The following is a 15,126-nucleotide window of genomic DNA, read 5'->3' as shown; positions in this document are numbered from 1 at the left end:
GAAAATTAGGATAAAGGTGAGGATATGGCACTAGTCACAGAGTTCTCAAGGATAAAAGTCCTGTGCCCTATCAAGACACTCCAACAATGAAATATCAATCATAAGAAAGAGAGCCAGCAAAGAATACAGTAGAGGAATGAGCAGTGATAAAGGAAGAAACAGGCAACAGAGCCTAGCTGGTTGCCTTTGGAGACAGGAAGAAGAAAGAAGGAATCAATGTTGCATTTCACTGCACTAGAACATATAGTTGAAGGAGCCAGATTGTGGTGGGAGAAAAGAATGTGTATACTTACTGATTTTTTAATAAAATAGAGTATCTCCATTGCAGATGTTAACTAGAGAATGGAATATAGGGGTTGTGGAAGCAGAAAGGCATATGGCTAGCTGCCTGGTGTCAAGATAAGACATTCAGAAAAAGGAAGATAGATTTTTCTCATACAACCTTCAATATAAGGTGGTGTGGATGTCTGACACAGTGAGACCCAGAGCACAGCTGTTACCATCAATTTGTCTTCATCCTTTGCATATATGCTTTCTGCAATAGCCCCAGTGGCAAAACCCACTGATCATCGGTGACAGCCTTTCCGCATAGTTCTGCTAGAGAAAGCCTTCAGGATGTTGATTGGCCAGCATCCCCTAGGTGTATACAGTTACACAATTCAATAACCTGGGGACAGATTGTTCACTGCAGTGGGGCTTGACTAGGGGCAGAATGGCAGCCCATACTTAGAACTGATTCCTTATATGATAATGAGGGTTTTTTTTCAGGAAAAATGATCATTTTTCTAGACAATCATAAGGAGGTGAAATTATATATTGGAGTGCTCAATTTAACATTGATGTTGCTTATGAAAATTTTAGTTGTCTCTCCTCCACATAGCTGCCTTAACCTCACTTAAGATGATGTAAGAATCATCTCCTCTACAGGAGTCCTAGCCTTTGTCATGACTGGCAGTGAAACGACCTGGGTGAGGTAAAAAAATGAAACTTGGGTCACAAGGACAGACAGTGCAGGGCCAAACTTCTGGAGTCTGACACCAGGCCATTTTATTTTAGGCATATTTAAATCTTGTACAGTTTTAGAGAAAAAGTTCCCTGGTAACAACAATTATCCCATTTCTATGTACTCAATAATACTTAAGGCATGTCAACATTGGAACTCCTTTTCAAAGTACATGTGAGCTCTACAATGCAGATGGGTTCTATAGCTTCAGGACCTAGAATCTGTTGTGGTCTCTGAACAAGATAGCAGAGAGGTTAGTAGGCTATAAAGTACATGTGACATCTCCCTGAAGGATGGGTTCTGTTGACGAAGAAACAAAACTAAAGGTAAGGTCTAGGGAAAGAAGAATCTGGGATAAACATTCTGGAGGATTTGACTAATGTCTGGCTCTACAGATAGCAAAGGTTACCAGGTTAATAACATCCACCTCCAGCCTTGTGGGTAGAAAATAGGTATTAATTTCCTTCTTTGAGGAGACTGCCTGCATGATTAACATTCCTAGTTTCTCCAATGCTTGTGGACTCATGTTCTTAATGAACATGACTAAACAATGTGTATACTTCAATGTAGGGGAAATAGTGAAGTGAACCACAGATGGGAACTCATACTCTCATGTTGGCAATTTAGGTAACTTCACTTTCTTCATGGCAAATGTAAACACTATGGCAGTGAGGAGAGGTTAAGTGTGACAAGGGAACCACCACACTAACTAGAATTAATTACTCTAGGAAAATTGAAATATTTTAATGTTATACCAGCTGCGTGTATTTTCAAGAAGCAGTTGAACTAAATTATAATATTTACTTATTTAAGATACTGTAGCTTAATAAAAAAATAACATTAACAGTTAACTTTCTTTGTTTTCCCTTTTTGCTCTATAGTTTTCATCTTAGTCCAGAAAGCATTATTAAGAAGTGAATTCTAACATGGCTTTAGCAGACAAGAGACTTGAAAACTTACAGATCTACAGGGTTCTTCAGTGTGTTCGCAACAAAGACAAAAAGCAGATAGAGAAGCTGACCAGACTTGGATACCCTGAGCTAATCAACTTCACTGAACCCATTGATGGCCTGAGTGCTCTCCACTTAGCCTCCATTTCCAACGACATTGACATGGTTAGCTTTCTCCTTGGACTTGGCGCTCACCCTGATGTGCAAGACCGAATGGGCTGTACCCCGACAATGAGGGCAGCAGAGCTGGGTCATGAGCTGTCGATGGAAATTTTAGCCAAAGCCAAAGCCGATATGACCATAGTTGATAATGAAGGAAAAGGTAAAACTCCACATTCTGTCCTTCACAATGTGCTCACTTTGTAGCCAGAAAGCAAGGAAGTTTCCTAGCTTCGGAAGTGAAATAAGATCTTAAGTAAAAGATTCAGTTCCCTTGCTGTACTGAAACGTATAGTTTTCTCATAATCTGAAACACCTTAGGGATAACATAGGGAAACAAGTTCTTAAAGCACTCACCTAAATTAAGCAACTAGATTGATCTATATGTGATGGTTTCTTTTGTTATTCTTTTTATTTAGTAATTTGTTAATTTAAATTAGAAACAAGCTTGTTTTACATGTCAATTCCAGTTCCCTCTCCCTCTCCTTCTCCCCGCCCCCCCCCCAATAAACTCCCTATCCCATCCCCTTTCTGTTCCCCAGGGAGGACAAGGCCTTCCATGGGGGATCTTCAGAGTCTGTCATATCATTTGGAGCAGGGACTAGGCCCTCCCCCATGTGTCTAGGCTGAGAGAGCATCCCTGTAATGTGGAGTGGGCTTCCAAAGTCCATTCATGTACTAGGTCTCAGCTCAGGCTATCCTTGAATTTTGTCATCTTGGGTGAAGCTCTCAGACAGTGAGATTAGAGGTAGGGACCTCCATGTCTGGCTTGACAGATTCTTTTTAATGAGGACAGCCTTCAGCCTTACCCATGCAGCTAGTGCTACAGTCATCTATGGTGAAGGACAAAATCTTGTTTAGATAGAAGCATTCCTTACATTTTAAAACATGATCGTGGTAGACTTAGGACTTTAGGTGGTTTTCATCCTGTCTGGTTCCCAGGTTACTATAAAAAAGATTGCATTTGAGATCATGAGAAAACTATGGTGGCTATTGAGAATTATTACATGTGTAATTCCACTGACAAGTTATCAGTCTCAAAAACATGGTGTGGGGATTTTTGCCTAGTTGAGGTCCAGGCCACAGTTGAACCAGCCTCATGAAAATTAACAAAATAATCACAAACAGACTCAATGTAAAATGTCAGGTTGAATCAGTTGTCCCAGAGGATTGCCACAACTACAAACTCATAGACGCTAACCTACACTGAAGAAAAGAATCCCATGTTACATTGTTAATATTTTCTGACAGGAGGAAAACTTATTTCATAACTCTGGCAACTTGATATTTGATATATGGCTTGCACTAGAACCACATACTTCAGATACGTTTAGAGGTCAAATGCAGTTTAAATTTTTAAGTACTGAAAACACAGCTGTTTGCATTTCATAGAATGGTTCAACGTGGTGGCCCACACCTAGAATCCCAACAACGAGGAAGCAGAGGTAAAGGGATTATACCAATGTGAGTCCAACCTGGTCTATATAGTGAGCTTCAAGTCATCCTGTTCTGCATAGAGAGCTTCAGTTGAGCCAGGGCTACACAGTGAGAACCCATCCACCCCAAAGTTTCATAGAATGACATTATCGGAGTTGCCTTCCAGGAACCATGGAGTCATTGGGATGTTAAAAATGGCACATGTAAAACTGGTCCTACTACTGAATTCATTGAATAAGACACATTGAGCCATCCTGCCTTGTTCCTGTTGGGACAAAGTCAAAATAATTTTGCATGTGTATTTGACCATGAAGTAGTGTTCCACATGGCATCAAACATACTTTAAGTTGTGTAGAATAAACTCTGAAAAACACTGTGATGGAAAGTTTATTTTCTTAGTTTAGAGCCAAGATATATAAATCAAACAGAATATATCAGAATGAGACAATATTTAGCAAAAAAACTAATGTAAAGTAAAATTTGGAACAAGGTCAAATAAATATTTGTAGGAAATGCAACAGCCATATGTATAATATTTATGCTCATTCAATTTAGTATTAAGTTAATAAAGGACTGAGAAAATGAACATGGAAAAAACAATATAAGTCACATGGGGAGAAACAAAATATGAATTCAAATAAATGTAATGTGTTTTGCATACATAACCTTGTAAGTTGATTGATTGTTAACAAAAGGCCCTCTCTTTTCCCTCCCAGGGAGCCTTATTTGGCTTGTACACCCTCAGCTGGGGGGGGCACCACTTTGTTTGTTACAAGGTAATCCATGATACATGCTGTTTCCTGGTCCTTGAAGTTTGACTGACTCATGGTCTTTCTACAGGACAAGAAAACAGAATATTTAAATTCATTATCACAAGGATATGACATAGGCTGTAGGCTTTGAGTTCTGAGTTACAGAAGCTATCATTGCAATTATTTACGTCACAAGCACCTTAGGTCCTTGTAACAATTTTAGGTTCAGTATTACATTCAGAGTTTGATTTGGTTTGGTTCTCTGGTATGTTTTGGTCAGCTCTAATTTCCTTTTTAAATTGTATTTTATTTTTGAGATTATACTATATTTACAGTATTTCTCCCTTCCTTTTCCTCTTCCCAAACCACCCCATGTGTCCATCCCTGCTCTCCTCCTTCATATTTCTTCCGTCACGGCATATATATATATATATATATATATATATATATATTCCTAAATATAATCTGTTCAGTTCATACAATGTTACCTGTATGTGTTTTCAGGGCTGACCATTTGTCACTGGACAACCAAATGGTGTCCTCTTCCCTGGGGAAGACCATTCCTCCTGCTCACAGCTTTCCTCAGTTGCCTGTCGTTTTTTTTGTGGAGGGTTGAGGCTTTGTAGACTTTTCTCCATCCTCTTTGACTTGCCTATAGGTGTTACCCTGTTTCAGCTCATGTTGAGCAGTCGGTGGGTGAGACTGCTTTTTGGGTGTAGCTGCTGACATTACTAGGAGACACACTATCACAGCAAACTCCCTGATCCTCTGGCTCTCAGCTCTTGCTTTCTGTATAGACTAGAAAACTTTGGTTTTCTATTTTTAACTATGTCTTCACTGGCTCCCCATGCAGCTATCCCTGTTTCCCTCCCTCCCTTCCTTCTTAATTCTTCTGTAGTTTGGGAATAAAACCCAGCGTCTTGTCTTGAGTAGCTAGACAAGTCCTTTATCTTTGAACTACATTTTTAGCCCCTCTTCGTTTTTCCAAATTTAAGTAATCCTGTTTTAGGTGTGTCTTTGTATATGAAGTACATTTAGGGTTTTATTTCATATATAACTTCACTTTTAATAGTGTGATTTTATCTACACTGTATGTGTCTAAGTGTCTATAAATTGGACTTCAGAACTGTCAATTTATTTTATATTATGAAATTACACGTGTGTGCCTGTGTGTGTGTGTGTGTGTGTGTGTGTGTGTGTGTGTGTGTGTGTGTGTATACAAAAGTATCTTCCTATGTGTTCTAGGTTTTTTTTTTTCTAAAACTAATAGTTTTTTTTTTACTTTCCTTAATGGCTTCCTTGATAGCTTTCTGCACATTTGAAACTGTATCATCCAGCTGTACACATTGATTCTATTTGTGAAGAATCATGTTGGTACAGAAACCTCCCACCACTCTGTTGTATGGTCAGTTATAATAACCTAGCTCTCCAGTGAATCCCTTCGTCCTCTCAATTAATACTGTTGTTTCCTTTATCTCCTTATGTTCTTTAAGTATCTTGATTTCCAGCAGAAGTTAGAAAAATATCATATGCTTATGTTATCTATTTTCCCCTTCACCTTTCCAAATTTTTGTTACTTGATTTCTACATTATAATGAACTTATCTGTCTGTACCTAGAATTCTTCCAGCAATTTAGCTTTAGTTTATGATTGAAGAGATGGCAGAGACTCTAATGCATACTGTTGCCCTATTGATAGACTTGGATTTTATATTAGAATTCTTTAGCCCACTCATTTGGACTTCTCTTGCTGATTTCTTATATCTGTAGTCAAGTGTGTGTTTAAAAGTTGGTTCTACAAATGATCAGCAGCTTGACTGGTATAAAATTTTTCTGTTTTCTTTTCCCGTGACATTTTAGAGCCCCTTTTTAAAAGATAATCTTGCTTGTAATGTTCCCACACAAAGTCTTGGAAGTAGCCTGACTTCGTGTTAGATGGGAGTTGAGCTTTTGCCCATAAGACACGTTCTTCACCTGGCTTTACCTGGTGTTGATTGTTCTTAAGCAAGTGTTCCCTTCTGATACTTAGATTCAGTCTTTTTCATTCACAAAATTGTCATTGTAGCTCTATGACTTTCCTGATATGTGTTGTCTTTTGTTATTAGATCACGTGTTGGGTCATCTTTGCTTCTCAGAGTCACCTCTACATTCTTGTGACTTTCTCCTGCCTTTGACCATAGTTGGTACAGGCTCTGCTCTTCTTTCCCTGCTTCAACTGTGACTTTTAAACTTTAATATTTTTCCTTGAGACCTGCTGGCTCAATCCCTGTCTTTTCTTTCTGTCCTCTTTTCTCTTCAGTCCTTTTCGGTGTTTATCTTTGCATTTTTATTTTTCAATGCATTATATTTAGTTTCTTGGCTAATATTAACAACAAGCTAGTCAATCATTTCCATTAACTGTTTTGGGTTTTTTTGAGAATTTTTTTACCTGCTTTTATTATCCGTTTCCCTATCTTTCTTATGGTGTCTTTTTCATAGTTGGCATATTTGTTTCCTTGGGGCTATTGTTGGTTTTTGAATGGAGTTTCTTTGGGGGGCGCAAGCTCATTACAAAGTCAGTTTGGAATTTAACTTTTATTATGCTACAGCATGCTTACCACCACTCTGTAAGGGTTGTAACAACATCTGGTACACAGCACATTTTTGGCATGTTGATATAGAGTATGTTATAGGACCCAATATATTATCAATGCTAAATGAAGATTTAGCATTTAGCTCTTTTTGGTGGAACAAAGTGATTTACTATGAGGGTAGAGTGGACTTGGTTTCTCCTCTTGCTGCTCTGAAATCAAGAGCCTGCTCCCTATAAACATTGGTTCCATTGGAACTCAGGATACTCAAGGAACTTCTCGGCTCACATAGCCCTCAAGAGTTGAAGAGTCACATGGGGGTATAGACCATAAGTTGCCAAATCCCAGGGCCATCAAGGACTCCAGTTCTCATCTAGCTCAAGTCCTGTAAGATTAAATTGTAACTGTTTTCTAACTCTGTCAAAAACACATCTTATGGTCTTTTTAATTCTCCTTTTTTTCTTGCCAGATTCAACATATAAATATTTTTAATTTTTCTTTTTAAATGTTTAATTTAATTACAATGTTTCTCCCTCCAAACTTTCCCATATACCATTCGGCACTTTCCTTCAAATTTTTGACCTCTGTTTTCATTCATTAGTTAGTAATATGCATATATGTTTCTATATATTGCTAAAAGTAACTCAAGGCATCCATATAATATCATATGTATGTATATATGTTTTGGGGGCTGGCCACTAGGCACTGGACAAGGAATTCACATTGTGGAACTGTTTTTCTGCAGGTATCTTGTTTTACTGCATTTTACCCACAAAGCGGCATTATCGATGTTCACTGATTGCCTTGGATCATGGTGCAGATGTCAACAATATCACCTACGAAGGAAAGCCAGTGTTCCTCAAAGCTTGTGAAGAAGCACATGATGTGAAGGAGATGTGCATGACATTTTTGGAAAAAGGAGCCAATCCTAATGCTATCAACTCAGTATGACTATCCCTGTGATTAATATTTCTTTACTATATTACACAGTCAAGTAGTTGGGTTTGGGAGGGGTTGTTTGTTTTGTTTTGTTTTGCACTTAATCATAGTAAAATTGGGGCCCAGCGTGGTCATGCATGCCTTTAGTTCTAGCACTTGAGAGGCAGAGTCAGGCAGATCTCTGTGAGTTCAAAACCATCTTGGTCTACACACACTAGGCCAACCAGAGCTACATAATGAGACAATGAGACCCTATCTCAAACAAAATGAATGGGAAAAAGGCAAGGTGGGATGTGGGGGAGCCATGGTAAACTTGTTCTGTTTGCTTGTTCATCTCTATTCAAAGTGCTGAAGCTGATATACTTTCATTGTCTTTATACCTCTGCTATTCTATACTTGCTAATTGTCTTTGTAAATTGGTCCTAATTAATCATATTGTCAAAATATTATAGCAAACAGAAAAGGGTATCATTGGCACCCAGTAAAATGTATCTCCATAGAAAGAAAATTCTGTTGCATATATATATATATATATATATATATATATATATATACACCTCTCCTAGCTAACTAATTCGGGGTGTTCAGGTTTTGTAATTATCACTTCCAGACATTCAGAAATAGATTTTTTTTCTCATTAGAAAAAATGCTGCCTAATTTTAATGCCTCCACTTCGATTTTATACACTGCTATCTATGTAGAAATATATGTTGATTGCATGACACTCATACTGCGGTACAAAGAGCAACCTTGACTCTGGCTTTAAAATTCCATTTCAGATAGTCACACACAGTACTGACTGAATGCTTCCTTCTTTCTTAGGTGAAACCAATAAAAACGTAGAGCATTAAACATCTTAGCATAAAGCTAAGACCCAGTGTATTCAGCAAATGTCTGTGTTGACCATTGTTCCTTCATAAAAGTATAAACAGCATTTGATTTGTCCTATGTCCAGTCCACAGGGCGCACGGCTTTGATGGAAGCATCAAGAGAAGGGGCGGTGGAGCTAGTTCGAGGCATATTGGAAAGAGGAGGTGAAGTGAATGCATTTGACAATGATAGACACCACGCTGCTCATTTTGCTGCCAAAGGAGGCTTTTTTGATGTAATAATTGCTCTTTACTTCAAATCTGACTGTTAAAGACTTCTTTCTTTTCTCTCGCTTTTTCATGTAGGTTACACGAAGGCAGGTGTTTTTCTAAGTTTATCATCTTGATTTCCCCAAATCTAAAACTTTAACTCTGACTATATATCCTATCTCTTTACCAGTTTTATTCATTTGCTAACTTTCTATATATTTGCTAACATAGTCATTGAATATTACTAGTAATATGTTTCCGTGTCGTGGATTAGGACACTTAAAAGTCCTGCCACCTAGAAAAATTCTGTGTTATGCCTCTGAAGCCACTGATGCCTGGCTATTTCTTGTCATCTGTGAGAAGGCTGCTTGATAGAACTTTTGGCAGTGATAAAAACCCATCTATACTTCAGCAGCATATTAGCCCATACATGGCCTTTGAGTAGTTTAAATGTGTCGAAGAAGACTATAGAATTGAACTTTAAAAATTCATTTTAGTTTGAATTTTCAGCAGCCACATGTGGTAATAGACAATAGATTGGATAGCACAGGTCTAGCTGCCAGTCTTCTTGTAGTAAATGAGCATTTCTATTTTTCCATGCCCTGTTTATTTTGCAGATATTGAAGCTTCTCTTTGCCTACAGTGGAGACATGGGATTGATTGGCATGAATGGGAACACACCACTTCATTATGCTGCTATGGGTGGCTTTGCAGATTGCTGTAAATATTTAGCTCAGCGAGGTAAAACTGATAGTTCATAAATGATTAGGAAATTCAGGCATATCACCTATCATCTACTTAATTTTCAGTTACCAATTCTCACCCAATGTAGGATGAAAATGAAATTTTTTCTCATATAGTCACCCATTGAACTATGAATCCAATAATAAGAGGAATTAAAACCTAAATCCAAAGGGTGATTTTCATAGGTTAACTAAATATTAAAATGCTTACAATGGATTAATATTCTTATTTTAAGGTACTCACCATGAACCTCAAGAAAGAAAAGTATTGGAAATAATTTTATTTTATCTGAAATTTTAGTTACTTTATTTTTAAATGCATGTCAAATTAAAATAATATTTCTCGGTAGTTTGTAGTTATAAGGGAAATACTTCCTGGGAAATAAAATGAAATGAAAAGATTTATGGAATGTTTTCAATATAAACAATACCTAACATGTATCTAGTGCACACTATACTTTAGAAAATTCTTTACAGTGAAATACTAACTAGTTAGTTGAACAATATAGATATATTCCTTATCAGTCACCACTAATTGTACATCTAAAGTTTAATTCCAGTAGAGATATATTTGTACTTTGTTAAATTTTATATCTTTTCTAGCTTATGAAAAATAGAAAAAAAATTCAAAGAATTGTAAAATAAAAGTGTCTTCTTTTTCTGTCCTCCATTAATGAATTTTAGAACCATTAGTATATATGATTAACAGGACCACAAAACTAATAACATAATTGACCTGGTTTTACTTTTATAAGCCCATTTTTCTCCCAATAACAAACTATTTTAACAAATAAGAAACTGTCATATAAAATTCTTGCCCAATAAACTGCATAATTATTAAATCTGTCACTATCAGCATTTTTTCTGACATTTTGTAACAATGCAGATCTCTACACGTTACCAATCTTTCAAGAATGAGTTAGTTTAATCATCTTTAATATGTTGAACGGTTTCTTACTGGGACAAATGTCACCACACATGTACTCCAGTGATAATGATGTATCCTAGGATACAATACTGGAATGCAGCCCTGAGAAACAAAGGGCCAGAGCTTGGGTTATTAATGAAGGCGTGACCCAGTGATGGAAGAAACAGTCTATCTTCCCAGATGAACCCTAGGATATTTTTCTAAAGCAAATATCTGAAGATGCTCTGAGATCCGTGGAGTGTTTGGAAGTATCTTCAGGCAAGATGAGAAGGAATACCAGTGTTTTAGCCACCAAACGGTTTTCTAACTAGTAGGGCAAGCTGAGGTGGGCTTAAAATCTCCCAGCCCTCAGTTCTGGGGTGAACCCGAAGGGACTGGCTCGAGAGGTGCTGTGAGCTGAGAATCCCAGACAAAGCCAAGCAGTCAAGCAAAAGCAGCTGCATGTCTGTGGCATTACCATGCTATGAGATTCCTCCTGGGACTGTCCCAGCCACCTTCCCAGTTCTTAAAACAGTCCAGTGTGAAACTTTCAAAACTTCCATTGTCACATACCCCTCTGAGATTTTTCTTATTACTATCAGGTTTATTGGCCCTAGCATAAATATGCAGCTTTTGACAATTCCAGTAAAGAATTAACTAAAAATCATTGATGATAGTTTTCTTTTTCCCTTTCTTGTTTTTGGGAAAGGCAGGGTGTTTATATTTCTAGGTGTCTTCTGTCTTCTCCCCAACACATAGAAAAAGGACAATGCCTTGAACCCTGAAGTCTGACAAGGCTAGCTTCTTTGGCATCATTTTTTTTTTTTGCTAAGAAATAGTCTTATTCCCACACAGCCACCTGTATACTTTTATTGTTGTGTTAGCAAAACAGCTGCCTAGTCCATGTCAAGATTCAAAAAACAGAAAGAACGTCTTTATGGATTGACTTATTTATATAATGGACTTTTAGTATCTCAAGACTCATTATAATCTTCTTGGTAGCAATAAGCAGATTCCCTGATATGGTTAGACATGCTCAGACTTCTTAATTTTATATCTTATTATTTTAATCAAAGAGGTAAAATGATGAAGTTTGCTATTTATCTGGTGTATAAACACAAGTCCGGAATGCTCAACTTTGATTAAACAAATTAGTTCTTCATCTGTTAGGCATCCTGTTGTAGTCTGAACTGAGGGAGTCCTGTGCAAGCTCTTCGGATCCAGAAATTTCTATGGAATGCCAGGGCACTCTCCCTCTTTGCTCTTAGCATCATCTTTCCAGCACATACTTCATTTGCTGACATTTGTTTCAAACATCTACATTTTATCTAAGTTATCTATCTGCAGGGAGACAGATGACCAGATACATACTGTAAACTTGTCTCAGAATTCACTCAAGTGAATCTCTGAGGAAAACAAGTTGCTATTTGTTTTGGTAATTACAATGGCTAAATGTGTTCTTTATACATCAATTTTAAGGACAAAACTCTGACCGCACAAACTCAAGAAAATAGCTGGGAGTGTCATTTTGTGGGGCCAAGCAGTTAACTTCGGCACATTCTTAACAGTGATGATGGTTCTTTTTTAGGATGTGAACTGAAATGGAAAAATTTGGAACATAAAACACCCCGAGCTGTGGCTAAAGACGGAGGCTTCAAAGCTGCAAGCAAGGAAATTCGTCGAGCAGAGCGGACTGCGGCTAAACTCGCTAAACCTGGAGTCAAAAATCCCAACCCAATCTGGGCCCTCAGGCTGCATGACTGGTCCATAGAGCACGAGGCTTTCCTTCGGGAAGCCTTTACCTTCGTGGACAGGGGTGATGGCTCCGTCAGCAAAGACGACTTCGTGGTGACCCTGGAAGAGAGGCAAGACTTTGCCACCCCAGATCAGCTGCTTCAGATTGCTCAAATGCACGAAAAAAGCCGGGGAAGCGGGATCAACATTAATGACTTCTTTAAGGGAACCAAATACTTAAGCAAGTCTTTCGTCTTGGGATCTTTCGGGCCTAAGAAAAAGAAAAAGAGTTTGAGCAGAAAGCCAAAGAAAGGCAAGTTTTTTCTACCTCTCCCGGTCTGCACCATCCCAGAGAACGCCTTTCCACGGCGACCAGATGGAGGCCCGCCCTACTACATGATCGAGACCTACCAGAATGTCTCCGACTGTAGCAGGTTCAACCGGGACCACCCACCTGATCATCCCATCCAAGACGATTCAGTGTGGTACATGGATGAACCTGGGAAAGTCTTCGCGAATATTAATTTTATCACCATGGCAGGAGACCTGTCCTCTCTGAAAAAGGCCTTCGAGGCAGGAATACCTGTGGATATGAAGGATAGTTCATACAAGACCCCCCTCATGACAGCGTGTGCCAGTGGCAACTTGGATGTGGTCAAGTTTCTTCTTGAAAAGGGGTATGCTTTCAGGTTTGGGGTTTTGCTATTTCCCCCACTGCAGTGGACAGCCAATGACCTGACGAGGATGCAGACAAGGGGGTGGGGCACATGGGATTGTGGCTGCACAAAGACAGCAGCACACCAAGATGATCACAAAGCGAAGGCAAACACTTTTCATTCTGGGTTGGAAATGTCTTCTAGCTGCTTCTTGCTAGAGATGGGGCAACTCAGCCCTGCCTGAGGGCCATATCTAAGGTGAGGTGGTGCCGATTCACGTTTTAATCTTCCTCTTCATTTATGGAGTGCTACAGCAAATACAAGTAGAACAACTGCCACAATGACAAAAGGCATCAGGCACGGTGATAAAGGATATCCCTACCTCTCCCATTTCCCACCATCCGTCTCCAGACAGGAACGGCCGCCTTGCTTCATCTATAGAGATCTTTAAAACTTGGTCTTTTCATTTTATCTCTGAAAACTAAAACCATTGCTGGGTTTAATTTCTGCTTCTGTCGTGGTTGTATAGCTGGAAGCAAGTTTCTGAACACTTGTATGCCTCCGTTTCCCCAAGTATGCAGTCAGCTCTAAAAGGACCAGCTCTGAATTCATTGATGATTAAATGAGTTAAAATATGCAATGTTCTTATCAGCACAATTATTGCAAATCCATGAGAAAAGACATTTAATGTTATTATAGTGTTTCAGGTCAAAGACATTCATTTGCCTATTATCAAAAGACAGAGTAACTAAAAATAACTTTAGGGTAGGGAAGTTCTAATGAGGACTCAAATTTTAAATAATACATTGTAGTGCTTAGATTTTAAAATAATGATCATTCATTTAAACTTCAGAGCACATAGAGAAAGTAGACACAATGTGTGTGAACTAATGTAAATTTTATCTTTTTGATCAGTTTTATTTTCACTTGAAATAGATTTCAAATTTTCTTTGAGATTTTAATCTTTACAAAAACCAGCACCTAAGTAACTTTTCAAGTCAAATATATACATTTGTTTATATGTATATAAACAAAAGAAGGCAAGACTGCCAAATAATGCAAAACAGAAGCATTTGGAAGCATATGAAAACAAAATTTGGGTAATTTACTTTCCTCAGAGCTCTTCCAATTGATAATTTAGTAAGGGTAAAATTGAATGAAATTCTTTACTTTGAGTTTTTTAGGTTCCAATGTTTAGAATAATTGGAATTCTTAATTAGTGTATCTGTCTTATCATACAGGGCAAATGTTAATGCAACAGATAATTTTCTGTGGACTCCACTTCATTTTGCATGCCATGCTGGCCAGCAAGACATTGTTGAACTTCTTATTAAATCTGGGGCTGCAGTAGATGCAATGTCAATCAACAACTCCACTCCTTTAAGTAGAGCCATTGAAAGCTGTAGACTGGACACTGTAAAATACCTACTTGATATTGGAGCTAAATTCCAGATTGAAAATAGAAGAGGTATGCATTTGTATTATTGATGTTTGAGGAAAGAAAGGGGGACTGATTTTTAAATTCCAAATGCTGTTGATTTTGTTCTTGTAGAAATACAGGTCTTTGTTAAATGTTGAGGAGCATGTCTGGTACCCAGCGTTTTTCAAATCGTTGGCTCAAAGGCTAAGCTCCTTATGTTTGCAATCTTTGTGGGCTGATTATTTTTTTTAAACTAAAGTTAAAACAAAACAAAAAAACCCTTGGCAATAAAATGGAAGAAACAAGCCCAAAGTTCTTTTTATTCATTAGATTCAAATGACAGAAAGTTTTTCTACTACATTACAGTAAGTACTTTTTTCTAATCTTTGGTATATGCTTTAATTTTATGATTACTAAAGGCTACTTTGGTTACAATGCATATTGATCAAATTACAGAAATATATTGATAATTCACATATTTTCACATATTTAGACATATATAATTTAAAATTATTTTATTTGTATATGCACAAACTAAACTTGGAATACCATTATTTATTTCCATTTCCAGTGCATTTAAAAGTTTATCTCTGATGGCAAAAATAAGTAAAACAAAATTAGAATATTTGAAGCTCCTTAAAGTTTTGTTTTTAAACTTTTTTGAGATTATAATATAATAAACACCATTTCTCTTTCCTTTTCCTACCTCTAAACCCTCCCATCTACTCCTTCACCTTGTTCTCTTTCAAATTCATGACCTCTTTTACTTTAATTATTG

General features: G+C 37.6%; 1 protein-coding gene across 1 annotated transcript in view; it reads left to right on the top strand.

The window, feature by feature from the left end:
* Positions 1 to 1,929: 1,929 nt before the first annotated feature.
* The window catches only part of Ankef1 (ankyrin repeat and EF-hand domain containing 1), a 16,502-nt gene continuing 3,305 nt past the window's right edge, over positions 1,930 to 15,126 (top strand). Inside the window, exons 1-6 of the mRNA XM_027421680.2 lie at positions 1,930 to 2,275; positions 7,616 to 7,815; positions 8,765 to 8,914; positions 9,506 to 9,629; positions 12,127 to 12,949; positions 14,170 to 14,396. Of these exons, the coding sequence (XP_027277481.1) occupies positions 1,930 to 2,275; positions 7,616 to 7,815; positions 8,765 to 8,914; positions 9,506 to 9,629; positions 12,127 to 12,949; positions 14,170 to 14,396 (1,870 nt within the window). The remainder of the gene's footprint in view (positions 2,276 to 7,615; positions 7,816 to 8,764; positions 8,915 to 9,505; positions 9,630 to 12,126; positions 12,950 to 14,169; positions 14,397 to 15,126) is intronic.

Source organism: Cricetulus griseus, chromosome 6, assembly GCF_003668045.3.
Source record: "Cricetulus griseus strain 17A/GY chromosome 6, alternate assembly CriGri-PICRH-1.0, whole genome shotgun sequence".
Classification (NCBI taxonomy): domain Eukaryota; kingdom Metazoa; phylum Chordata; class Mammalia; order Rodentia; family Cricetidae; genus Cricetulus; species Cricetulus griseus.
This window is presented reverse-complemented; position numbering and strand designations above follow the sequence as displayed.